Genomic DNA, 27,054 nt, shown 5'->3' on the forward strand with positions numbered 1-27,054 from the left:
ACCGAGGCTGCTTCTCATCTTTCCATTACCTTGTGAGATGGTTTTAGAGATGGGGATGCTTTCCTTCTTGTCCTTGACAGAATAAACACTGACGTTGTACTCCAGGCCAGGGCTCAGATTTTCAAAGATGCAGGAATTCTGCTCTGCACTAACCACTTCCTCCAGGGTGTAACCCTGCTGCCCATTGGTAGGAACAGTGGTAACTCTGTACCCAGTGATGCCTGAAATACATAGATCACAGGAATCAATGCGGTGGATTTATTTAAACCAGGCTTGGATACAATCGCTCAGAGAAAATACAGATGATATTAAACAGATGCTCCCTGTCAACCTCAACTGGGCATGCAAGTGCTTGCTCGACGTAAGAGCGGTCCGTTTTGCATTGACACACTGAGATACGTTTCCAAAGAAGTGTCCAATGGGGGCTTTAGCTGCACAGCTCCCATGAGCATTAACAGGAGACACATGACTAGTCTCTAATGCACTCTTAGGAGTTGCCCAAAGCCAAAATTCTACTGACAAGAAATAGGAAACGTTACATCTCTCAGCTCAGGGTGGGGGCTTTCAAAGGCACTCAGCATTGGCCTACCAGTTCCCATTGAAGTCAAGGGAAATACTCCCATCCACATCAATGGGAGAAGAGTTAGGCCAAAGTTGGGTGCTTTGGAAAATGCCACACTCACCTTCAATGAACTAACCCCACATTTTCCCTTCCTGCCAGAAACCCTCTTGGTCTTTTTTGCTTTCTTTATTTCAGACTCCATGTTAACTAGCAAGGATACTGGAGCAGTCTTCACTCCCCAAATCCTACCTGGCTTGAAAGGCAATCTCAGTCATCCTTTGGAATATCAGTGTTTGACATGGAAGGTACGGCTTTAAGAGACCTGTTGCAGACTGTTTACATACAGGAATGCAGAACATTTGTATTCTATCAGATGATATTTGAATGTAACTGAAAACAACATATGCCAAAAGATGACATGGAAGCTAAACATTTCATCAGTGCCTGGTTAACAACAATCGCTGTGCCGTCAGTTACACTAGTGTTATTCCGGAGTAAATCAGTGGAGTTATTCTTGATCTACACTTTTGTAATGCAGAGCCGTTTCTGATGCTATGTAATTACCTGGACTTGTGCTTCTATCCCAGGAGACGGTCAAGATTCCAGTGTCAGGGTTAGGCTCCAGATGCAGGTTAGTCGGTGGGGACAATGCTACAAGAAACCACATGCGTGATCAGCTGACAATCCCAAGAGTCATTTGAAAAACAAAAACAACCGAAGCCCTTAAAATTAAGAAATAACTAAAATAGCTTCTTTTCAGAGCTGTACTCTGACTTGCCCCATGCAGTAATGTTAGTGTCATCTGAGACTCAAAGGGAGAGCAGACTCCTTTGAGACTGAGAAGAGAGAAAATGACACACACATGCACTGTTTTAGGGGTTTAGCAATACTACTGCTACTAACAATAATTCTTTTGGCGCTCAACTGAATTCAGGCCCAGATCTTACAGTGCTTTATAAAAGGAAAATCATTAGCATTATTCTCATTAAATATAGGGAAGAACCGAGGCAAGGAGACTTGCCCAAGGCTATCCTGCAGTGGCAGAGCTGCAAAAAGAATCCAGCCCTCCCGAGTCCTCCACTAGTACCCTACCCACTCAACCACACCACGACCTAGCAAAGTAGAGTTAGAGCATTACAGATTAGTAAGGGATATTCAGATGTGTCATACGTGTCGTTACTCTTTTGATGATCGGCGTGTCTCTGTCCTGACCGTCCATCAGGACTGAAATGCTGTAGACATACTCCACTCCGGGCGTCAGGCCAGAAATAACAATGCTACCAGACTCAGAAATCACCTCCCGTGGGGCTTCTCCGCCTTGACTTGGTCGCACACCCAGCTGTAGAGGAGAAGAAAGGGGGAAGGTTGCATTCCAGCCTCCCATATGAGCCATCGAGGTGCCTGTAAGCACACTTGACACATCCTCCAAAGTGATTAGCTGATTTGTTGTGGGGAGGTTAGCCTATGCTGGAACACAGAGGGCATGGATAGCCCTGTAGGCGGGTAAGCCTCAAGGAACACAGCATCATGCAGCAGAATGGGACAGTGCAACCTCCTGGTGCCACGTGACGGACGATCTTCTCGAGGCCCCAAATATGGGCCTGATCCAAAGCCCACAGAAGTCAGGCATGTGTGAGCATCACCTCCTTTGCTTAAATGTTAACCCCTGAATAGTCACTTCAGATTAAGAACACAAGGCACTGCCCTGCTGTACTCAGTGCTTCCATATTTGTCACTACCCTTCTTTCCCCAAACCATCGTCTATGGCCATTCGTTCTTAACTGGTCCGATCTGGATGACAACGAATGGAATTAAGCAATAGAGAGCAAAACAGATCCAAAGGCTTCAGTGGGAAAATACCTTGAAACCAATCCTTGGCGCAGGTGTCCAGGTAACAACAATAGAAGTTTCTGTCACTTCTGTGTTATAGGGAGGGATGGAGCCCATGGGCTGCACTGTGAAAGGAACAGAAAAAACGGAGTTCAAACTCAGCGCTACCCAGAGAGTTACAGAAATCTGTAACTCTGTGGGTAGCCCTTTGTGATGTTTAGGGGCAAAGCGGAGGGGGGGTAGGGGGGGAAGGAAGGGGTGTCAATGTTTGTTACCATTTACAATATTTGTTTTCAGGGTTCATAATTTGGTTGATCCTAGCATATATTCACAGACTTAGTACAGAAAAAGCTTTGCCTGAGATTTTGCATTTTATTCTTTAAAATACTGTCAATTCAATTTAAAAAAGTATACGATTACACAACACATTCCTAACCTGGAATGGACTCAGTCCAGTCAAGTAGATGTGAAAGGCAATAGCTTTCTTTATCTCACCCACACAGTGTCCTCACCACTAAGGCAGACACTATGGGCCAAGTGCATCTCTGGTGTAACTCTACTGAAGTCAATAATATTACAGCAGGGATAAATGTGGACGCTTGGTTTTAACTTCACACTGGTATAAAACCCACACACTCCGTTGAACAAAGGATGTGGTTATCAGCCTTATCGATGAGAGGTTTTGATTTTTGTTGGTTTATAACACAGCTTCATCATTATTTGAATCGCAAAATCTATCTATTCTTTCTACAAGCATGCAGTGGTTCTTAACGAACTCATCATAACCCTAAAATCTTTGGGAAGAAACAGCCCTTTTATCCACTACTCATTCTCTTCAACGATGACTAGCTAACACACCAGAAAGGCTCAAACACAGAACTGTCTGAAAATGTTTTTTGAGGAAAAATGGCTTTCATCAAAATGCACAGTTCCATGGGAAATGTCAGCTTTTAATGATTTTTTTTTCCTGGGTTTTCGCCGCAAAATTTGAAAATCCAACTAACAATCAAAATACATTCGGTGAAACTAAAAACGTATGCTTGCCTGAAATGTGCTGGTGTTTGGGGTTGCCGACAGCTGACACTTTGGAAATCTTCAGCTTTAGATTTGTTTTTCAACAAAAAGCTGGAACATTTCATCAGAAATTTCTCATTGAAATGAAACATTTTTTGGTTTTTGCCTAAATTTCTTATGGAGTATGGGGGGAAAACCATTTCCCGAGTAGCTCCAGTCAAATATTATTTCAAAGGACTTATTTTGAAAGACGAGTTAGAGGGGCCGGTTTCAAATGCAGTCTACGTATTTGAAGATGACAGTGTCATTGGTAAATGAATAAGCACCCATCATGCTTACAAGTAGTGAAGATTGCAGTTTCTCTGCTGCTTTGCTGGTTGCCTTTCACCGCCACAAGGTAGACAGTGTACTCGGACCCAGGCTGCAGGTTCCTCAGTGTGTATTTGGTGGCAGATGGCCCCACGTTGTACTGCTTTTGTTGGCCTCCTCTTGTGGGACCTGCAGTCAGTTGGTATCCTGTGATCGGAGCACGCGGTGGAGTCCAGGTCACTAACACTGCAGACTCAGTAACGTTGTCAAACCTTAGGTTGGTGGGAGCATCAAGTTCTAGAAGAAAACGCAACGTGTGAATTAACAGTTCTTCCATGGGTTTAAGCCTAAAGTTAGGCTTTCTTTTGAAAAATCTTGGGTGTCATTTTTTAAAAATACCAAAACATATGCACCAATTTTAATTAAAAAACACCACCACATTTCTGGGGAGGAATACGTTAACCTAAAATAGTCAAGCGGGGGACTATGCTGTAAAATAACCCTGTGCAGGCTTGTCTCTCCTATATGAATTATACAAGGTTTTTGGAATGTTTCCTATGTCTCCATACTGGCATTCTTTTTATCCTTAGGTGCTTTGCTATGTCAGGGCCTTTAAGTATGTGCTTAAGGTTATGTACATACTTAGGTGGTGTGCTGGATCCAGACCAAAACGAATGCAGCAGAGCTGTTAACCCCTGACAAAATGCTTACTTATAGGAATTAAGGTCCAGGAAAGGTCCTGGGAAAAAGCAAGCCCAATGGGAGTTAGGCATCTGAATACCTTTAAAAAGCTGGCCCTATGTTGCTTAGTGCAGTAGTTTTCAACTTTTCCATGCCACAATCCCATGTTGCAGCTAGCACCAGTCAAAAAAATGTTCCATCTACACATTTTTTTAAAATGGAACATAGTTTTTTGACTAAATGTAAATTTGTGAAAAAAAATGGTTAATGGAACCTACCCCTCCAAAAAAAAAAAGAGTCAGTTTTTGGGTTCTCAGGCCTGGTCTACACTGGCGTGGGGGATCGATCTAAGTTACGCAACTTCAGCTACGTGAAGAACGTAGTTGAAGTCGACGTATTTAGACCTACTCACCGCGGTGTCTTCACTGCGGTGAGTCGACTGCTGCCGCTCCCCCGTTGACTCTACCTGCGCCTCTCGTGGCGGTGGAGTACAGGAGTCGGTGGGAGAGCGCTCGGGGGTCGATTTATCGCGACTAGACTAGACACGATAAATGGACCCCTGCTGGATCGATCGCTGCCCACCAATCAGCGGGTAGTATAGACATACACTCAGTGTTTTAATATTTATCAAAAATTTTTTGGGGAGGAAAAAAATAACTCTTCCCCACCCCTGTCTATAAAGAAAAGAAGGATGGTCATAAAGAAAGGGAGAGTTATTGCGACCCTCCTCAAGCCTGTTAATGATCCCCACATTGAGAACCAGCGATTTAGAAGATCTGAAGCTCTACTGACACTTGGGCTTGTTCTGCACACAAAATGATAGTGTTGTATCTCTCTCTCACATGTAGACCTATACCGGTACAGAATTTGACTGGTCAGCTGTATTAGGCTTTTATCACTTCTTCCACCCATGCAAAACAGATTAAAAAAGCACACACGATCATAGCTTATTTGTAGGCCACTGTTTAACGGAAGGACAAAGGGAGAAGCAAGTTTGCACCATGGGAAGACTTTTGCTGGAGAGTTTTTCTTGGGCAACCTGATTGATTTCGTTTTCCCAGGACTTTCAATCACAGGACACAATGCATCTGAATACTTTTACCAATGTGGTTAAGACAAAGCAGTTAAGTGGATGATCACAGTCTATGGAAAACAATTCCAGATGTGTGTTACAAGGTCTATGCAGGCCTATTCAAATGGCTAGGCTCAGCTTCACATTCCAAACAAACATTTGGGGCCAGTTTTGCAAAAGAGCTCAGCTCCCATTTAGGCACCTACATGAAGTGGGCAGATTTTCAGAAGCGCTATGCACCCGGCAAACCCCAATGAGAACAAACACTGGAAATTTTAGGTCTCAATGGGAGCTGAGCTCTGGGGGAAAATCTGGCCACTTGAGGTTTTTTTTTTGGTAAACAGCGAAGGAAATTCAGGTTGGGATTTTCAAAAAGGGTTTTCAATGGGATTTGTGCTCCTAAGTCATGTAGATGCTTTTGAAAATGTCCGGGCACCTAAACTTATTCATTCTGAGGAAATGAAATAAGATCAAAACGTCTTTTGCTTCTCTCTCTTTTAGACACTCTGGGCCAGACTTTCAATAGTGAGAACAACCGTTCAGAATATGAGATCAATGAGAGCTGAGCCCTTTTGAAAGCCTGGCCCTGTGTGGAACTTCAGGATCAAAAACTGGGACACTGTTGTGGCCACTCTTTCAGGGTTGTGAAATACTCACAAGAGCCACATTCTGACTTTCTTCGATCGGCTTCCCTTGGGTTGGGAAAACACTTCAATAGCCATACCCAGCTGTTACACAGCGCTTGTCATCAGTAGATCTCAAAGCACTTTACAAAGGAGGTCAGTATCATTATATCCATTTTACAGATGGGGAAATCAAAGAGATGCGGAGCTTCACCTCTTTTCTTTGCATCCTTCAGTTGCTTGCTTCCAGCCTCTCTATGGTTGTGGGAAGCAAGGGACAGAGGGACTGCCAGGAAGTCCCCTTCTCCTCACACCGAGGAGCCAGAGGAGGGGTTTTGCAATGCACTGACTGGGCCACTGATACTGTACTGTCGTCACTGACAAAATCATGAGAGGCTTTGACCTTGACCAATGATTAGTGGGAAACACGCACTCCCTATGGGCCTGATCCAAAGTCCCATTGAAATCAATGCAAAAAACGTCCACAGACTTCAGTGGACTTTGAACAAAGCTCTGTGTGACAACAGTGAAACAGGGCTGTAAAAACACCTTCTAGGAGGGGAGCCAGAGGTCTTGAATAAACGTTTTGTACCCCCAACATTTTGATTGATGAGGCAATTCATGCCTCCTGAAAGGAGTAGCAGGACATCATATCATGAACCAGGACTGACATGGTAACATTGGGATGTATTGTCACTTTAACTATGCGCCGATTCCTGTTCTTAGAGATACACGCACAGCTCCTGTGGCAGTCAATGAAAGCCAAGCGTGCAGCAATCAGCATTTAGACTGGGACGTACAAAGGCAGTCTAAGCAAGCTAGGCTCCCAAATCCCATTGAAATTCACCCTTAGGTGCCTTTGAAAAGTCACAGCCTCAGACCTTTGCTAGCAATGAGCCAGAAGGGCACATACCTTCTCAATCAATTAAAAAAGAAAAAAAGAAAGAGAGAGAACTCCAGCCACATTAAATTGTTTCCAAACACCCTGAGAGTTAAACCCCTATCAGAAAGCACTGGAAGAGAATACATCTATTAAGGAGATCATTGCGTGATCAGCTGAATTCTCAGCCCCATCATTTTGCTTATTGGGTGCTGCATGGCTAGAACGAACTGTTTCACTTTAAGTGATGTATTTACATGTTACTCTAAAGGAGGGGAAAGAGTCACTTCCAAGTCCATAAAAAAAGCATCAAGGAAAGACACTTACTAGTCGTTTGCTCTCCAGTCAATGGCTTGCTCTCCCGGCCCTGGAGCACTGCAAAGACCTTGAAGAGATAGGTCGTTCCAGGTAAAAGGTCAGTGACCTCAGCAAAGTAATTCCTGGTAGTAGGCAGTTTCTGTCCTTGTACACCTGGGCGGTTAACCGGGAGGACTTCCACCCGATAGCCAGACACCGTGCTCGATGGTGGGGTCCATATGATGGTGATTTTGACATCGGTGACTTCCACAAACTGTAGCTCCTTGGGTGAAGGAACATCATCTGACAGAAGAGAAACATTCAGTAAGACAGAAGGATTCCTTACAGAATGGTAAAGGTGACTCCAGGAATAAGGTACGGAACAAGGAAGAAGTGAGTTCTCACTGAATAACTAAACTCTTAGACGTTTGACTGAGACCAGAAACTGTCAAATAAGCCCTATCTTAAGAAATGATTTTACGAAAATACCTGAGTCTACTATACATCTGAAATTACACTGGGTGGCTTAGAAGATTTTAGTCTAAGATTTACACACGATTATTTTGTTGGCACAAAATTAAAACTGAAAAAGCAAATGCACGTAACAGCAGAATGTCAACTCTGTATAGAGCCACAAGTTTGAGAAAAACAACAACAAAAAACCCATCACTGGAAACAAGAAGCTATTTTGCTAATTAAGAAGAAAAAGGCTTTAATGAATGATTGGAGAGTCTATACATTAATTTTAAATCCAATACCTTTATAATTAAACAACTACAGGGCGTGACCCCAGCCTCACTGAAGTCAGCGGTAAAACTCCCACTGGCTTCAATGGTGCAGTATCCGAGCCGTTGTGGAGTCTTATATTCAACTGAGGTTTCTGATTACTTGTGCAAATGAGTCACACGATGCCTTATGGTTAACCAATACAAACATCGATAATTCTCAGACTATATGAATGACAAATCATAAAATCACTGGGCCTACCTAGTTCATTCCTGGCATTGTTCTCATCACAAGAACATCCGATTCCACTCTCACCACACCAGCCCTAATTCTTTCAGAACATTTCTTTTTGGTTCTGTTATACAGCCTAATTGATTCCTTTTTTTTACATCAAGGGCAATTTTGTTTCAAACTTCGGTGCCTACAGTTAAGCTCCCAAATCCCTAAGTGCTGAGCAATTTCCACTCCTAATGACTTCAGCAGGGGCTCAGTACCTGAAAAAAATCTGGTTAATTATTCAGGTGTTTAAATATGGATCAGGGTACCAAACCCTAGACATCTGAAGTATCATGGCAACAAGATACCTTTTCAATACTGGTAACATGATCTCGCACGAGAATCTTTATGACGACTTAGAAAAATCTGTTGAGATTTTCCCTTTGCCTAGACATGGTCTGACAACAGGGATCAGCCTTTTGACTGGCCTGTCATCCTACTGCTAGGTATTAATATTATTTATTCTTTGTACTGCAGTAAGCACCTAGGAGTCCTAGTTATGGATCCCGCTGTACTAGGTGCTGTACAAACTCAGAACAAAAAGATGAGCTCTGTGTAAGTAGTCCTGCGTCGACTTCGCTGTGTAAGTGTCTTCACTTCAGTTTGGCTCCCATTGACGCCAAGTTCCTCTCTGCGCCAATTTAGTACTGCAATCTCCCCAAGCACCACAGAGTCATGGCTGATGTAATTAGATCCACGCAGTGTCAGTGTAGACACTGCGTTCCTTACGTCGACACTTCCTGGCTTTCGGGAGCCATCCCACAACGTCCCACGCTGACGATACAATCAATACGAGCGCTCCTAGTGAGGACGTGCACCACCGACACAAGGCGGGCACACACACAAGTGATTTAATAGCCGTGGGGGTTGTATGCTGATGTAAGCTAAGTCGACATAATTTTGTAGTGTGGATGTGGCCTAAATAAGTATTAAGTCTCTGCTAATGAAAACAAGTGATCCCAAAGTGGTCATCTCTGATTAGCAGAAAACCGCATTTGACTTTAATATGTCAATGTTTAAAGCTTGTACATGAGCTAAACATTGGTGAGGTTTCTGGTAAAGGACACTGTTGATTGTATGCCCCTTGCTGGTGGTCCACTTATAGCTGAAGCAGGACTCCAGAGACTGCATATTTCTTTTCATTTGGCCCTGCTGTGTCTGACGAATTGCTTTGGAATGAACAATATCCCAGGAAGCATGCTGGCTATTACCTTTGGATGGGATGCCCGTGGTTTCCTGCTGGATAAAGACGGGAGTACTCTCTTGATTTTCTTCCACTGCATAGATGGTGATGTTATACTGAACTCCAGGCATTAAGTCACTGAGGGTCACAGAGGTAGCGGTGTCGGGCAAGTTGAGCTCTGTGCTACTACCTTCCACTGATGGGGTATAGACAATTCGGTAGCCTAATGTGACAAAACAGACATGATCACCAGACACAATCACTACCACCAGCACAAGGAACTGTAAAAATAAGATATGAACACATTTTCCCCCAGGGATCCAAAAAACACCCCTGAACTTTTAAGAATATGCGTCCCAGGTTTGTTATGGGGATGACGTGGGGGCAGACAGAGGCCATGGGTGCAGAGGATAGTGGGGTTGTGGTTAGTCAAACCTGGATCTGCAAGTGAACCTGCAGAATCAGTTGGCACCCAGCCCACTGAACTAGGCTTCAAACCAGGGTTCAAACTGGAAAACCCATCAGGAATGAAACAGGCTCCTTGCAGCCTGCCTGCAAGGGGCATCTTGTACTCGAGCTGTAGCTCACGAAAGCTCATGCTCAAATAAATTGGTTAGTCTCTAAGGTGCCACAAGTACTCCTTTTCTTTCTACTTTCCATGTGGCGTCCCAGGGTGGACAGAATTGCTCATCTGCTCTGTGGCGCTTTGTATGTTCCTCTCTTCTGAATGTCAGGTTTTGCAAACATTCCCTCAACAGTTTAAAATAGTTACATGTAAATGAGGCAGACCTGTGATGGGAGCTTGTGGTCTGCTCCAGCTAACGACTATTGAAGTGTCATCAACTTTATCCACGTTATGTTTGGGAGGTGCATCAGGTGCTGTTTAAAAGAGGTGAAGGGAATAACAGATGAGAAAAGCAAGTGATGCCAAGACATGTCAGAACATCTGAGAACAATCCACAGAATAGAGACTTCCAAAGCCAAGCAGCACATCCCAACATGTACCTGTTGTCTGGGAAGTAGACAGGATCAGATTCTGTTCTCCTTCTTCTGAGATCTGATAGACGTTGATGATGTACTTACGTCCAGGTAGCAAGTCCGGGATGTTAACAGAGGTGGCTGTGCTCGGGAGATCTTTGCAAAAAAAGAAAATAGAAAAGACTTAGCAATGTTGCTTTTTTCTCACCAAACAAACCAACCAAAAACTCTGGGGTGGTTCTGTCGACTCACAATTTTCTTGTGATAACATTTGCTTGGTCTGAGCCTGCTCTCTAGTCCCATCACAAAGCCCCAGAGTCTAGGACAGTTCTCAACAACTGGCAGGCTACTTAGAAGAAGGTCGGGGCACGGACTAGCCAGGGGAGACCAGGTCAGCCGTAAGGTGCAGTGGCAGGTTTGCCCAGTAGCCAATTGCACTCTGCCTGACTTTAGCCGCTGCTATGAGTCCAGCACCGATTTGACACCAATTCGCACCCTGATTTGCTAGTTGTCAGGGAGGGTTTGAAGAATTATCTGGGTGGTTTATGCATAATTCATGTTAAACATTCAGAGGGGGCAGCAGCTGAATGGAAAATCAATCAGAGAATGTCGTCCGTTCCCTCAGAGTCTTTTCCGGAGCACAACTCCTGGTAGTGTTTAAGCACTATCCTCATAATGCCCCTGTGAAATATTACCATCCCCGCTTTAGAGAGAGAACTGAGAAACGGAAAGACTAAAGTTGACCAGCCCATGGTCACACAGAGCCTCTATGGCAGAGAGAGGGATGAAACCGAGATCTCCTGAATCGCAGCCCAGTGCTTTAACCCCCAGCCCATCCTTCCCAGCCAGTCGAATATGCTGATATTCCAGAATGTGGAGATCTCAATGGAAAAAAATATTAAACAAGAGTTAGTCAGATCTTGAAAAAAAGGATGGTTCTAAGAATTCACACGGATAGAAGAGTAGGAGAAGCAACTCCCCACCATGGAGCTACACTAATCTACCCCGGCCAAACAGGTTCAAACATCTGCCTTACCAAGATACTGCGGCTCATCCCCCTCCTCGCTAAGTTCATACTCAACGCGGAATCCTGAGACAGTGTCAGAGGCGGAAACCCAGGAGACTACAAAACTACTTGCTGTAATTTCTGTGACCGATTCAGAGGTAGCAACCACAGGAGAAAGTGGAGTTGTCTCTCCTGAAAGGGTGTTGCCTGCAAAGGAAAACAGATGCAGAGATGTCAGAAAGTATTACTTGAATTAACAAATGCCAACCCAAAAGAAATGAAGGGACAGCTCCTCAGCTGGGGTTAACTGACATGGGTCCATCGTCTTCAGCGGAGCTCTGTCGATTTATGCCAGCTAGGATCTAGGCGTACCTATTACCTTTCTAAAAAGGCAAGTACACAGTGTGGCAAATAAGCAAAAAAAAAAAAACCAGTCTATTATAATATCCACAGAGGATGCAGCTGAATTTTTAACAGGAAACAAATAACTTAGGAAACGATCGGACAAGGAAGTAAAGTGTAGGAAGGGGGGAGGGATAGCTCAGTGGTTTGAGCATTGGCCTGCTAAACCCAGGGTTGTGAGTTCAATCCTTGAGGGGGCCATTTGGGGCAAAAATTGGGGATTGGTCCTGCTTTGAGCAGGAGGTTGGACTAGATGACCTCCTGAGGTCCCTTCCAACTGTGGTATTCTATGGTTCTATGGAAAGCAGCTGTATGGAAATACGGTTTCATACGGTTACTTACTAGAAATAGGTGTAGTACTAGTGGTGGTAAAATCAAAGCGTGTGACCTCTCTGTGTCCATATTGCTGCACGCTGATGAGCTGCCCTTCATACAACACCCCAGGTTTCAGGCCCGAGATAGTGTGGGAGTTCAAGTGACCTGGGATGGTGGCTTCTTTCCACGCCACTCTCTGATTTTTCTAAGAGAACAAAGACATCCAATACCATGAAAGAGACCCCCAAAGCCCAAGAGCAGAAATCTCAAATTACGCTTTTATATGGCAGCCGATCAGGGTGGCATCTGGATGCCTATGTCTGTGGCAGGACTAATATCAGGATGAACAAAAGTCCTCAGGAGGAGGAGGGGCTAGCAGTGCACTGTGGCCCTCCAGAGGCATTTAGCTGTGGTTAATGTATAATGGGATACTGGATAACGATCCTGTTAAAATTAGGGATATGCCCTGAGATTTTAATGGTTCTCCTTTGAAAAGGTTTAAGCAGCAATATATACCCAGCGATCAATCAAGAAGCTAGAAAAGTCAGCCAGCAATTCTACAGGAGGTACAATATTTGGAGATCATCCAGTAACACACGGAGCTACCCTCTGACAACAATGCTCAGCAAGATTCTTCCCCTCTGACCCACACTTGATTTCTACGGGAAGTGCTAAACTAAATCCCCACCTTGCTAAAGTCAGGCCCCCTGGTGTTTGAAGCCCATTTCATTAAGGACCTGATCCAAAGTCCATCGAAATCAGTGGAAAGATTCCGACGGACTTCAAGGGGCTTTGGACCAGGCCTGGATTGTTCTCGTAACTCCAAGCAGGGGGTATGCACCAACATGTTTAATGGATGAGTAGGCATCTATAAAGAGTGTTGTCTGGGGCACTGTCAGACGACTCATTTGCATTGGTTAAAATGAATCATTCTTAAATATGAATAAGCCAGCAAGCTGTGGCTAACCAGTTTTGGCTCGGACTTTACAGAAGGCAATGACTTGTGTTTATTTAATCTGCTGCCAGCTGTTTACATCTTTGTATCCTGCTCATTTCTGCCTCCTCGTTATGGTGATACAATCTATCCCAGTTGTTCCAGTAATATGTCCATGGTACAAAGCCAACGTTCCCTCCAAATAAGGAAACTTTCACAAGGATTTATACTATTTATCCCACACATAATCTCCACCTGCCTAATTTTCCAGCATATTTGCTAACTCTGTAGACCCAGATCCTCAAAGATACTTAGGCACCTAATTCCAATTGAGATCATAAATTCATAAGCACATTGATCAGTAATGCTCACTCACAAATATCCGTGATCACTGTACATGCTTAGATAATATCTGTCACTTTTAATCCTCAGTGCAAGTGTCCTCTACAGTAGGGAAAGATCACTGAATTAGCAACTAGTGCTGGATGAAAACAATCCTTCCCGCCCCCCCAAAAATACCTTTTTTTTTTTCTTTTAATTTTAAGAAATCGGGAATTTTTATCAGGAAATTTCTGTTTTCATTAGCGTCTTTCAGGTTTTCATGGGAAAAAAGTTAAAAGCCCAAAACCAAAAATGTTTTGATTTTTGGCTTTTGAGAGCCATGCATGGATGTCAGGAGCTATAAATGCAGATGATTTATATTATGATTGAAGGAAGCACTTACCGGTTTCCATCGGAGAATATACTTGGAAATGTGAGAGGATTCGGGTGCATTCCACTGGATAGGATGGGAGTTGGGATGACTTGCACTCTCAGTGATAATCACTTGCACAGGACCAGTGGCACCTGAAAGGGAAGTTCCCCATTTTAACTTAATTGGGGAGTTTCCCCCTCTAGTTTGCTATTCAGTGCATCCAAGATTTATTAATCAAAATGCATTTGCTTGTCCAATATTACTATGAACATTTGAAATAAATAGGTTTTCACTCTATCCCCCAGGTTCCAACACTCATTATAGCGAATGCTCTGGTACACCTGTCTCATCTTGCTCTATAGGAATTAGCATATGCTGTGTGGAAAAACTTACAATGGAAGACTTGTGTCTGTGATGGAAGACTTGTGTCATAAGTGGTATGGAAAGAGACTTGCAAAACAGAGCCAGATAGTTTGACAGAGCATGGGGAATAAGAGGACTTTTTCAACATGTGCTTATTATAAGTGAAATGCAGTTACCATTCGCTGCAATTTGGGTTAATTTTTAAAAGCAAAAAAATCTCTGCTAACTTAAAGTCTCATCCTGTGTCATGCTAAGGACCTCTGGCAAGGTGCTAAGGATCCTCAACGCCTAAGCCAATGGGAGTTGGGTAGGTCCAGCACCTTGCTAGCCGGGGTCCATGGAATGCTTTCCCAGAATTAAAACTGATCTCCACAGCTAATCAGAGTCTGTCCCAAGGCAGGATCGATGTCCTAAGAGCTGCACAAGGCAACCCAGTAAAATCAGGGTGCTTCAGAATGCTGGAGAATCTTAGATGCTGACCAGCTGGAGAGAAGGTCAACAATACGGCCACCGCCAGTAAAAGGTTCAGAAATCTCTTACATGTACTGGAACAAAAGCAGAACTAGGGGCAGAATAAGTTTCCATATAAAAGAGCCACATTTTTGTGGAGCTGTTTAGGGATAGGTTGTGAACCTCTTATTCAGGAAGTTGCACCTCCATCTCTCAATGGGACTAGCCCCATATCATCATACGATTGTTTGGATAAGGACCCCAGACCTAGGCGTCAAAAAAAAAAAAAAAAAAAGGAGGGGATCTCGAACAATTTCCTTTACATTTATTCAAAGGACACATTCTTCCATCTTGTAGCAAAAGGCAGTTTTTCTGCTAATGATTGAAGATCATCAGTTAAAAGACCCTATGCATTTTACAACATCTCTGAATCAACACATTTTAAAACCCGCGTTTGAAACGACTGCCTTAAGCACCTGCGTGGAGGAAAAGCATGACTTGCACACACAGGCCCACAAGCCAACTGACAGCCCAGAGGTTTAGTTGTAGGCCTGCAACAGAGCACTTTTGTAAACTCATAAAGGCCCCGATTCAGAAAAGCACTTAATCATGTATTTTAAGTGCATCCCTATGCAGCAAAGCGTTTACGCACATGCGTATGTCCCGCTGACTTTAAGCATGTGCTTAAGTACTTTGCTGAATCAGACCCAAAGATGCTAATGGCTTGCTCCAATGCTCACTAGAGACCAATGGAAAGGCACCCACAATTCCACTGGGTATTGGATCAAGCTCATAATTCACAGCACCTTTTTGTCTTGTTTATGCTCCTTTCTCCGACTCCTCCCCTGAACCACGTTGTGAAAAGCTTGCAAATAAATGCTGAAAAGGTCATTGAACACTCAGATGGTCTTACACAGTAGGCGTAAGTTCCCAGAGAACTCCAGCATAGAGCAGTCTGACTCCGCAGGATGATCTGTTATTTTAGCCATTAAATCCCCCTCCTTTTTTTAAAAAAAAGTTTCCTTTTATGGTCTGTTTGGATAACAGCGTAACATACATACCTGCATATACTTAAAAAGACTTCCAGCCCAAACAAATCCATACCCACCCAGAGAATATTTCAAAGCTTGTCTAACCCCAAATCTACATTCAGGAACTTTATATTTGATTCATGTGCACATTTCCAGGCCCTCTCATGTCTAAAGAAAGTCCGAAGCCTTGGTTTCCAGTCTAACGGAGCGCATATTTCACATAACTCAGTGAGACGTTTGTTTTAGAAGTCTGAGGCGTCAATGAGGCTCAGTAAGAAATTCAGCAAAGAAATCCAGAGGGCTGTGTCCCATTCTTCCCTTCACTGGCGGTCCTTAGTTCTACCATCCAATTCCTGTTTTGTCTCTCAGATAAGAGTTCAATTGTGAGCCTCAATCTGTGTCCAGAGAGAGAGGAAGGATGGGTAGGGCTGGAGGCACAAAGGCCCGGATCCACAAACGTATTTAGATTTCTATCTTCCACTGAAATCAACAGAAGTTAGGAACCTAAGTACCTTTGTTGATCTGACCCAAAAAGAGACTATGCAATATGGCCAAGGTCACACAGAGTATGGCACTAGCTTGGGATTTGGGAGACACTGATTCAGTCCCCTGCTGTACCACAGATTTCCTGCCTGGCCTTGGGCAAATCACTTCGGGTGTGTCTACACTGCAAAAAAAGAACCACAGCCACACAGAGCTGAGTCTCAGAGCCTGGGTCAACTGACTCAGGCAGAGGGGCTAAAAATAGCAGTTTAGACATTCAAGTTTGGGGTGGAGCTCGGGCTCTGAAACCAGGCATGGGGTGTGTTTCTCAGAGCCCAAGGGCAAACATCTAGATGGCCTTGTGGGGCTCGCGCTAAGTCTGCTGACCCAAGCTCTGAGACTCACTGCTGTGGGGTTGCAGGGGTTTTTTTTTGCATTGTAGACGCACTCTTAGGCTCTTTGTGCCTCACGTCCTTTCCTTGCTCACAGGGCTGTCATGAGGATAAATCATTAAGGATTGTGAGGCACTCAGGTTCTGGGTTAATGAGGGCCATACAAGATGCAAGGGGATCTAAAGAGCCCACTTATACCCTTCATGGGCCACCAGCATGGCCAGAGCCTGTAGGGGTGGGGCCAAAGCTGCTGCCGTGTTGCCTCGCCCCTTCCTCATAACTGGGTGGAGAATGAGCAGGCCGTACAGAACCGCCGATTCACCAGGGAGCTGGAATAAGTGAGCAGAAAGGCAGGTGATTACCTGCCCCCCACCCTCCACAGGGCAACTCCCCAGTTAGGATGAAAATTCAAAAAATCTCAGAAATGTTCAAGAGCGACAAAATATTTCCATTTCTGTCAGTCAAAACATGGTGTTTTGATCAGTTCAATACATTTTTTTAAAAATGTATCAGGGTTTTCTTTGTTTACTATAATTAGCTTATATTTCAAAACAAAACGTGATTGCAAACCAGAAACCCAGAATTTTTCATTCCAAATATGTCAAAGGCAATGCTTCAACAATTTTAAGTGGTTTATTTCCCGCCCCCCAAACTTTTGAAGTGAAAAATTTGTCCGAAGCTAACAGTTCTCTTGAAAAACTTCAGTTTGGATGAAAAAGCATTTTTCTGATGGAAAAACATTTCATCAAAAAACTCCTGACCAGCTCTACTTATGAGTACTAACCTGCCAGCTACTCACAGATCTCATTTTATTCTCCTTAAGACAACGTATGTATGTAAATCACAAGCCTATTATTTTGCTTTATCTGTGTTTTCACAAGGATTCCATTTATATAAACTAAAAACACCACTCATACACAGTTACATCTTCACTGCAACATACTTCTGTTATTAGAGCATGCTGTTTTGCCTCAGAGAAATTTGTATGATAAGACAGTAAGTACACAGGTCTGTAAAATACCAAAGCGGTCCAATGGTTGTTAACGGAGTACTTACCTTTTTCTGAGTCTTGTTTTTATTTGCAATTTTTCTGCCAATAATCAAAATGGGATTGATAATAATCATCTTCATGATGTAGAAGAAGTTATGCACTAAAATTACTCTGTCCGTTTTAACAGAGCTACTCAATATTTATACCAACGTGGAAGCAAGGTCTGGACCAGTGAACCACACAATACATTGAGAGTGGAACTGGTTTTCTACAAATCCTTTAGTCAGAGTGTTTGCCTGTAAAGTTTTAATATTTAAACTAAGGCCCAGTTGGAGAAGCAAACTTTAAACAGAAGAGTTGGTGCAACTGCTGCTCTTATCACGTTATGTTCATGGAACTACGGAAGAACAAACCAGCAAACAGAGACATTGACCTGCCTCTGAATATTTCCTGGAATTGATTGGGCAAAGGAGAGTTCAAAAGTTTTGCTTAGGGCACTGACCATGGAAGGCATTTCCTGCCATGGTGCATTTTGCTTCAGCCGGTGGGTTGGGTAAGAATATAGATTCTTCAAGCAATATATAGATAGTAGATAGATTGCAAAGCTATCATTTCAGTGAAACACCAAAGTGGAAATAAAACCACAATGGGCCAGATTCTAGTGTGAATCTAGATTCTAGAGTAACCCCAGTGAAGCCAATGGAATGGCTCCAGATTTTCATGGTGATCAGTCTCTGGCCCTCTACTTGTAAGCCTGACACTTTCTTGTGTCCGCCTTCAGGTGGAAACAGTCCTGCTGCTGAAGAAAACCAACAGGAATTTCCTATCATGTTGTGAGCTGAACAACTGCAAACCATCCACAGGCAAAAGAACCTAGAGAATTCAAACCCTTACTTGCTCGTTATATATAGGGAAAACCACCTAACCTTATTTGACGTTGACAAGGATACGAAAGGACATGCAGATTGAGGAGATCAGCAGAGGAAGCAGGCTGGGTATTTACCCTGTGCTCCGCTCATGTGGCCAACCCCATCCTAGCACACTAAAACAGAGCTAGTCAGGAGAATGTGTTTACTCTTTAGGATTCTTACCTGGATAGGTCTGCAGAGGTTGACAATGCCACTCTCCAATACCCCGGCCGTAGCAATAGCACTGGTATCTAACACCATGAACATACTTCTCCCACGAATCCCCAATTTGATAAAAGGTCCGGGATTCTGAATCCTGGCACTGGTCTGAAGGCACGAAACAGGTACAGGTAAGGGTCAAATGTTGACTTAAACGACCAAAAAACCAAAATCAAAATGTTGGATCAACATACAGGAGAAGAGGAAAAACACACTGCAAATAGTGTTCCTCCAAGCATTACTCAAAGGGGCAACAGAAGTCTAACTTCAAAACTAGGGTACATGGAAACTCATCCAGACCCTAGATTTACTACTGCAACAGCAAGTCAGAGGTTTGGATGTTAATTCAGCTGGGGTATGTTTTGGACAATGACAGCATGCCAAGGACAGGCTCTGATCCTGCAGTCCTGCCTCCCCCTAGAGTCAATGGGAGTTTCTCTTCCACAAGGAGCTGGGCAGCAGATATTTTACAGCCTGGTTCGGCTTCAGCCACTGCACCTGTTCTTCTCTCCTTCAAGGCTCAATCTTGTTCCCATGAAGTCAATGGCAAAACTCAGGTGTAAACTCTACAGCAACACCATTCACTTCAACACACTGATTCCAGACATAGGTGAGCATAACTCATATCTGAAACCGGCTCAGTAAGAGTCTTACTGATGGACTGCAGTGAGCATTAACTGTATACTCCCTTTGGGAGAATGGGGACTAGGTTTGGGGAAATCAATGACAAGATTCAACAGACAGCAGCTTTGTTGATATTTTCCAACTCATTTTAAAACAAATTTATTTCCTTCTTTCAAAGGAGCAATTTGCAAGACCTTTACTATCTGATCTCCAGTAAATCTGGGCAGACATACGATAAATAAAGCAGAATTTAACCACTAGTGCTTTCTGAACTGTTGCCAAAGAAAACATGTTAAAGTTCTCTTGGGGTTGGTAATCGCAGATCAAACAACTAAGTCTTATCATCAAATCAGAGTTTGTTTTTTTGGTCAGAAAAGTAGAAATCTCCTCATTCTAGTACAGAACTATGATGGTTTTAGCTAAACTCTGACATGCTATTAGCACTCGCACTCTTAGCATTGGCCTGCTTTCTTTTTGTTTGGCTGCCCAGTATAATAAGCAGCCAAATAAAATAAGTTTCGTTCACAGTAAGATAATATTTGCTGGTGCAATCTTCCATGCTTTTCAGTTCAGTCAAGAGACCAGAAGATTTCGGCAAAGCGGAGAAAAAAGAACAATTTAGAAGGTAGGGTTTAGCATTACTGGCTTGCTCCACACAACAGCTGATTGCACGAAATCGGAGGTCCCTGCTGAACGCCTTATTTGTCAGAGTTCCGTCAAATGGGTTGCTAAAAATGATCTGTTACCCCGTAACATTGGCAGCTACTGAAGCTAGAGTGTGTTATAGTGTAGGAATACTCCACGGGAGGAATCAGTAAGGAGTAAAGTTGCCACTACCTATGGTTATTGCAGATATTATCAGCTTCTCCCATGACATGTCAGATAACCTGAGTTAAGTCAAATTCTGCTCTCACTCACTGCGCTGCAACTCCTCTGAAGTCACAGTCACTCCAGTTTTCTCCTAGTGTGATTGAGGGCAGATTCTGTCCAAAGATCTGGCCCAAATTCACCCACCCGCCCTATCACACATTTCCTTGTTATTGCGTAGCTACGACCTGGCCTTGGCGAGCGGAGCAGCTGGGAATTAACCTACCGACAGGATCACATTTCCATCTCCCACGACCCTGGCCAAAGCATGTGCAGTTCAGCATGTGTCCTTCTTCATGACGCTTGTGGAATGTCTGGTTAACATCATAGGTGATGCCATCGACAATACACTGATCTGTTTGAGAGAAAACAGAATACTTCCCTCAACGATTGCTTTAAATAAAAGAAGTTACAGAATACTTCTTCTGTGGAACATATTCTTCCCCCTCCCCATCAGTGCAATGAGACTTATTGCCACAAAAAGCTCTAGAAAAGAGAGACAGCCCCTCAGGTATCTGTCAGAGATAAGTGTGATCTTCCCAGGATAGGATTAGACACTATGATCCCCTGTGTCCACTTGTCAGCATTGATATCAAGGGGACTACTTGTGTGGCTAAGGGACGCTTGTAGGAAGGAGGTTTGCAGGATCCAGGCCCAAAGTATTTAGCCTTATTCAAATGGGGTTCCCGTGGCATGTTGATTACAGCACGTGAAACAGCAACTAAAATGACATATTAAAAAAATCACTGGGTTTGCTTATAAAGGGCTAGATTGTGATATTCTTACACGAGCTGAGCAGCACGTTACTCCTTACTGATTTCAGTGGAAGTAAAATACTACTCGGTGTGAGCAAGGGTATCACAATGCAGCCCAAAATGTTCTCTGCACTTTTTTTTGCTTGGTATCTTGATGACACTTTGTTGTAACCCTAAGAGAGGAACTGATGTATTATACGCCCCAGTTATTACTCGTACCCACTGATGCACTCATACCCACAGATCCCCCAGTCAACAGAGCTATGGCAATTTATACCATTTGAGGACTTGGCCCTAACCCTTTATCCTTAAAGCAATCTGGTCAATAAAAGCTAGGTTAAGAAAACAAGCAAACCTGAAAACCCCTGTAGAAGCAAGTTGCTTTGTGAAGCAATCAACCGTCATAAATATGGCTTGTTATTTATGGAAGGATTTAGCTGCACTGCCAGTGGACAGGGCATGGAATCAGCCTCCAAAGACCCATGTTCAATTCTGGGTCAGCCACAGCCTTCCTGTCCTTGGGCAAGTCATTTAATCTGCACTGCCGCTGTTACCCATCTGTAAAATGAGGCTAGTACTTCCCTGCCTCACGGGTGTGTTGTGAGACTAAATCCACTGATGCTTTGTAAATGCTGAAATATTACAAGAAGGCCCACAGAGGTTTCCTGAAAGCTGTGATCTATCAGCAGGGTTGAGAGAACCCACACCCTTAAAAAATATACATATATATTTTCCTGACTAGGTTACTTCGCTCATTTCAGTTGCTTTAACCTGACAGTTTCCTTTCACTCTCTCCCACGTTTCCCCGCAAGACCCATCCTTCAGAGATCAGCATGCTGAGTGCTGGCCGTTTAGGCAGAGTTAGAAGGGAGTTTTACTGAACAGCAGATCCTTTAGCTGTGCATCTCTCACCGTTCTGCACAAGACGCATGGAAAACCTCAAAGCCCTTGAGAAAGCCTTTCCGTATAAATTATATCCAATTTCAGCAGTGGTGTTAGCGTCCTTTCTTGGCTCTCTGACAGCACCCACTCTGCTTTTTCCAGACATGAATTCAATGCTGTAAGTAGCTTTAGGATGATCAAATGTCTATGCTCTCCCCTTTGAAGTCCTCTTTTTTTGGTTCTGTCTAAGCACTTCCCTACTTGGACTGCTTAAAAGAAATCTCAGTACTGTCCTGCCAACTTTTCATATAGATTAGCCTGCAAAGGTAATTCATCCTACACAGAGGAATTAAAAACCTCACATCAAAATAGCACAACAAGACTGCACTGCCCTTTAACCCTGTCTTCAAGCTTCAGCCTAGCCTGGGGCTTTGTCTGCACAGGAGAATAGCCCCAATTCAGCAACCAAAGTAGCTGCAATGGTGCTGAACCTTAAATGTAAGCAAGAAAACGCAAGGATGTGCATTGATCAAGCTAATCGAGGTTTAGTGAGTGCTGAATTGGTGCTATTCCTGAATGTAAACAACATCTGGATCTTTGTACAAATATAACTCCTGGCCTCCACAAGTGAGACCTGTTGAAGTACAATTGTTTTTGGGGCCTGCTCTAATTCCCGATGAAGTCAGTGAAAAGAATCCCTTTGACTTCAATGAGAGTTGGATCAGGCTCTTGGTGCATAAATTAAGACACATACCTCTAAGCTGGGAGTATGCAAGGCAGGTCCATTCGCCACGGCCATTTCCGGCGCAAGTGCATCTCATCATATGGCCCATGTCGTGCTGTTTGTCCCACTGGTCTCCAACACGGTACATGACACCTTCACTGGTTGTGCAGATTTCCTCATGGGCTGTTCAAGAAGTGTGAGGGGTTTTATTTAGTGAGAGTTACAACGAGCACAAACATTCATATAATCCACTATACATCTTCCCATGGTGTTACAGGTTCCAAACTCTACTGTGGGGGTTTTATGACCCCACTAGGTTTCCAAATCTCACTTTCACTAGGTGCTGATGTTCTCTAAATGCAAGTCCCTGACATTAGTTTATTCACTCTAAATCAGGTCTTTCTACTTCCAGACCTGTTAGGCTCTAACTACAGAGACTGGGTGGGATGCCCCCCTGCTCTGCAGACTGTGTAGTTATCGATGGCCGTGCAAAGTGGGTGTAAAACTCACCACTGCTGGCCACTCACTTTACACAGATGTAAAGAGAGTGAAGACCCAGCCATGTTGCCTTTAAAGGACGACAAGAAAGAGGAAACTATCACTTAATTGTCACTTTACTTTTTGGTAGACAGAAGTGGAGGAAAATGTCTTTTGTTACAAGCCTTTATGAAAATGTGTGTTCACCACCGTCCAAAGGAAAATCATGGGCCAGACCCTCCGCTGCTCTAGGTCTGTTGAAGTCTTTGGAGATATGGCAACATACATCAGCCAAGAACCTATTCCTATACTTTCACCTAAATTACCATTTCTAAAGGATTTTATCTCCTGGCTGAATTCCAGCACAGGTTGGACATAAAATTGCCTTTGTATTTTTCAGTGAGATGGGGTATTCTTTTTTGCCACTTCACGTCTTAAAGTGTTACATCTCATTCCTGTGCACTGTTTAACACGTGCTGGGTTCCATCTCAGAGGTGGCTGCCTTTCAGTGATGGGTGGAACGATCCTTGTATCTGTCATCTACGTCACAGGGGTACTGTGGGGTTCAGTTAATGTCTGTTAAGACATTGAGATCCTCACATAAAAGGCACTGCTATTCGTGTAAAGTATTACTAAATTTATTTGCTCCATACTGGATTGTATGTATGCTAGCAAATGTAGCATGGGCGCTACTGAGTTAGAAAAGGTTTGCCGTTTAAAATGGGTTCTCATAGCCGCCTTGTGTTCTGATCTTGCAGGAAGTGCTAATGCTCTCCATTGCCTTCGTTCTAAACACACACAACTCCTTTGGACGTCACTGAGGCTTGCATAAACTGAGACCTGCATAATTGCCACAGTAACAGTGTGATGTTAGAAACACAGGGTCATCCGTAACTGCAAGATCTGGCAAGAGGAAAGGATGAGTAGCGAGGAAGAAGGCTTCTGCAGACATAAGGCCAGATCCTCTGCTAGTGTAAACCTCTATAGCGCCACTGACATCAATGAAGCTATGCAGTTTACCCTGGCTGAGGATCTGGCCCAGAATTCTCGGCAGCAAACGGGCAGAGTAAATTATTTTCTATTTGTAACACCAAAGTCACTGGTCAACAAACACCTTTAGAAGCCCTAGAAGCAACTTGGATTGGGCTACAGGTACCTGGAAGCCACTAATGACTGAAGGTTCACCGCAGTGACAGATGCAGCTCAGTGGACACCTGGAAGGGCTCCACATCCCAATTGCATTTCATGGGCCACAGTCCGAGAACCACTGGCCTTAAACAGAAACCTCAATGACTGGTCTTGAACAGAGACCAGCCAGAGATTTTCCCATCCAGCACCAGCATCCACAACTTACCAGCCATAGGGCAGAAGCCAAACTTCTGGTCAGCATCGTAGTTCTGGGTGGTTCCGCACCACTTCATGTTGTCTTTCCGTCCCTCAGAAGTACAATCCGTGTAATTGCGGTTGTTATACAGGAAGGGGAAGTGGCACAAGGCACCATTGGAGTTGCCACCCCGGGTCTGGACCAGAACTACAGAAAGCAGGAGGAGTAAAAGAAAGATGTATCTGAGCCAGCATTCTCCTCAGAGGAGCCAGGAATTGTTTCAGAACATAGCCCGGACCCTCAGTTTGCATGTGCCCCTCCTCAGAGTACCCATAACCCTCTTTTCTGACGGAGACGAATTTAATCATGTAAATGTAAACCGTGTGAAAGGTTGGTCCACATTCAACGGATTTGCGTAACCAGAAAGCACCCGCCATCCCCCATGCACAGATGTGGAAAGAGTGGGCCTGGCCATGGGAATCAGAGTAGGGAAATCCGGCATAGGACCCCTGTGCCAGGGAAGGCATCGGCAATGGAATCATAACAGCGGCTCCATAATGCCCACAGACTCCCCTGGCAGTGAGGATCATCAGAGGTCTGCTTTAGAGTTTCTTTGCACCAACAGAGTCATCAGGAACAAACAGGAGTAGGGTGAGGGAACTGGTCCAGTGAGTCAAATATTCTCTCCGTTCTATGACACGTGTACAACCCATGGAAGTAAATGGGGCTGGATGGATTTAACTGAGAGCTGGGCTGTGACGAAGGACTTTAAATAAAACCTCAGCCCTTAGGAAACAGTTGCAACTCAATGATGTACAAATAGCCAGGAAGAATGAAGCCTTTGGTCCACTATGGGCTGGGGAAATCTCAATACAGGAGGACGCAAGCAAAAGGGATCTCTTAGGCACCTATCACCAATGCAATCCAGAGCAGCTGAATTCCATGAATTCTCTTAAAATAGAACAAATGTGACATGATGGAAAGGGATCTCGAGTTTCATCTGAAGGAACCAGAAGATATTAAAAAAACAAACAAACTCATGCGAGTGAAAGGCTGCTCAAAAACGATAGATCTGAGAAGTAGTATTTTACCACGTTACTAAATCTACCAATACATTAATAACTTCAGCCGTGCTTCAATTAGGGTCAGATCCAGCAGAAATTCCCCTGTCTGGCTGCTGTCTTATGGAAGGTCCATGGGCTTCCAAACCATTGCCCTTCCCTCCCCACCCCACCCCCAGCTGATGTAGAATGTTGCATTAGTCATGTCACAGCACCCCTTCCCAGTGGCAGATGAGGATTGCTGCTATATAAGGCAATCTGACTGGGGAGTCAGGATTGAGGGAGTGACATCAGAGGATTGCACAGATAAGACTCTGGGCAGTGTCCTACCCTCATGGCCTAATATGGGCCAGGGCTCTTGTCTGACTGGTTGAAATTCAACCAGCCAAGAGAGGTCTAAAGGTCCCTTGTATCAAAGACAGTGAGCTATACTCTGGTTAACAGCTTCATTTTTAAGGTCAAGTAGGTAGAGCAATAGGACACAGAGATTTTCTTACATAAAAATGCTGATCTGGGCCCTTTCCCAGACAGCACTACAGGAGACCCTCGCTAGCTAGCTAAAGAAAACCCTCAAGGGCAAAAGGATAGACATGTAGTCCCATCATCTCCTCCTTTTCCCTGGCTACTCCTACTTCACCAGGGGAACTGACACCTTCACCACATCCCAGGGTTGGGAGTTTAATGTTTGCAAGACGCAGGGAAGATGGGGAACATGTTCACAAGAACTATTCATGCTCTGTAACTTTAATCTGCAGAGCTATCATTTTCATCTTATCTTCAGATGGTGTAAATCAGCAGCTTCAGTGGAGCTATGCCCATTTAGACAAGCTACATCTGGCCCAGACAGCATTTATAGTCACCATACCCAGATACTGGAAATTCAACCTATTTTTCCCCAATACATTTCTCTAGACGAGCTTACCATTTTCTCCAGTACAAAAGGAGTATCTGTTGTCCTGTTCGAAGTTGGAGGTTGTGCTGCACCAGAAGTGTCCATCCGAACGACCTTCCGTGGTGCAAGAATAGAAAGTCTTCCCACCATAGGTGAATGGCAGAACACACGGTTCCCCATTAGAATTGCCACCATAGGTTTGGGTCACAGCTTTAAACCAAGCAAACCACAACATTACATTACGGCTCAGTGTCCCCACTCCAGTTCTTCATGCCCTAAAGTAACTCTAGCTTCTCTGGACCAAATCCTCAGCTGGTATAAATGGCACTGACATAAATTGTCCCAGGCCAATTTATACCAGCTGAGGATCTAGCCCTGTAACATCATCATTCAACCTACATCCTCCCCCAGAAACATACTGCTGCAACTTAGTCTGAATAAAGTTGCTAGTTCTGCATCCCATAGCTTTATTCTCCCACTGCCGTATGTATGTAACAAAATGGGAGTTACTTCTGTCCTACAGAACCAGGCCCCAAATAATCAAAACCAGGAAGAAATTTTGATTCTTTCCTTTCCCTTCTCCAAGCCCCTTGCTGTTCCTCATTTTGCTCTTCAGAACACCCTTCTTATACATTCCCCAGGATCCTACTTTCCAGTGAGGGACAAAAACCCCCATGGGGTTCTCTCTCCCATCAATGCACGTAGGAGCCATGAACATTAAGACACGTTATGAGTGTTGACTTAGGAGAGCGTGTCCTTATGTCTTTAGAAACTGGGCTTCACTACAAGTGAAAACAACAGCTGAAATTCTGTTAGTGCCTGATGCACT

General features: G+C 43.9%; 1 protein-coding gene across 2 annotated transcripts in view; it reads right to left on the minus strand.

Annotated features, from left to right (window-relative positions):
• The window catches only part of FN1 (fibronectin 1), a 67,055-nt gene that overhangs the window by 28,510 nt on the left and 11,491 nt on the right, over nucleotides 1-27,054 (minus strand). For both annotated transcript variants that reach the window (XM_074968112.1, XM_074968113.1), the window contains exons 8-24: nucleotides 26,256-26,435; nucleotides 24,303-24,479; nucleotides 22,502-22,654; nucleotides 20,337-20,465; nucleotides 18,584-18,727; nucleotides 13,813-13,934; nucleotides 12,182-12,359; nucleotides 11,468-11,644; nucleotides 10,459-10,587; nucleotides 10,243-10,332; nucleotides 9,482-9,676; nucleotides 7,299-7,571; nucleotides 3,746-4,012; nucleotides 2,423-2,517; nucleotides 1,733-1,901; nucleotides 1,127-1,213; nucleotides 30-221 (exon numbers count right to left, since the gene is read on the minus strand). In XM_074968112.1, coding sequence (XP_074824213.1) covers nucleotides 30-221; nucleotides 1,127-1,213; nucleotides 1,733-1,901; nucleotides 2,423-2,517; nucleotides 3,746-4,012; nucleotides 7,299-7,571; nucleotides 9,482-9,676; nucleotides 10,243-10,332; nucleotides 10,459-10,587; nucleotides 11,468-11,644; nucleotides 12,182-12,359; nucleotides 13,813-13,934; nucleotides 18,584-18,727; nucleotides 20,337-20,465; nucleotides 22,502-22,654; nucleotides 24,303-24,479; nucleotides 26,256-26,435 — 2,757 coding nt within the window. The remainder of the gene's footprint in view (nucleotides 1-29; nucleotides 222-1,126; nucleotides 1,214-1,732; nucleotides 1,902-2,422; nucleotides 2,518-3,745; nucleotides 4,013-7,298; nucleotides 7,572-9,481; nucleotides 9,677-10,242; nucleotides 10,333-10,458; nucleotides 10,588-11,467; nucleotides 11,645-12,181; nucleotides 12,360-13,812; nucleotides 13,935-18,583; nucleotides 18,728-20,336; nucleotides 20,466-22,501; nucleotides 22,655-24,302; nucleotides 24,480-26,255; nucleotides 26,436-27,054) is intronic.

This window comes from Natator depressus, chromosome 11 (genome assembly GCF_965152275.1).
Source record: "Natator depressus isolate rNatDep1 chromosome 11, rNatDep2.hap1, whole genome shotgun sequence".
NCBI lineage: Eukaryota > Metazoa > Chordata > Testudines > Cheloniidae > Natator > Natator depressus.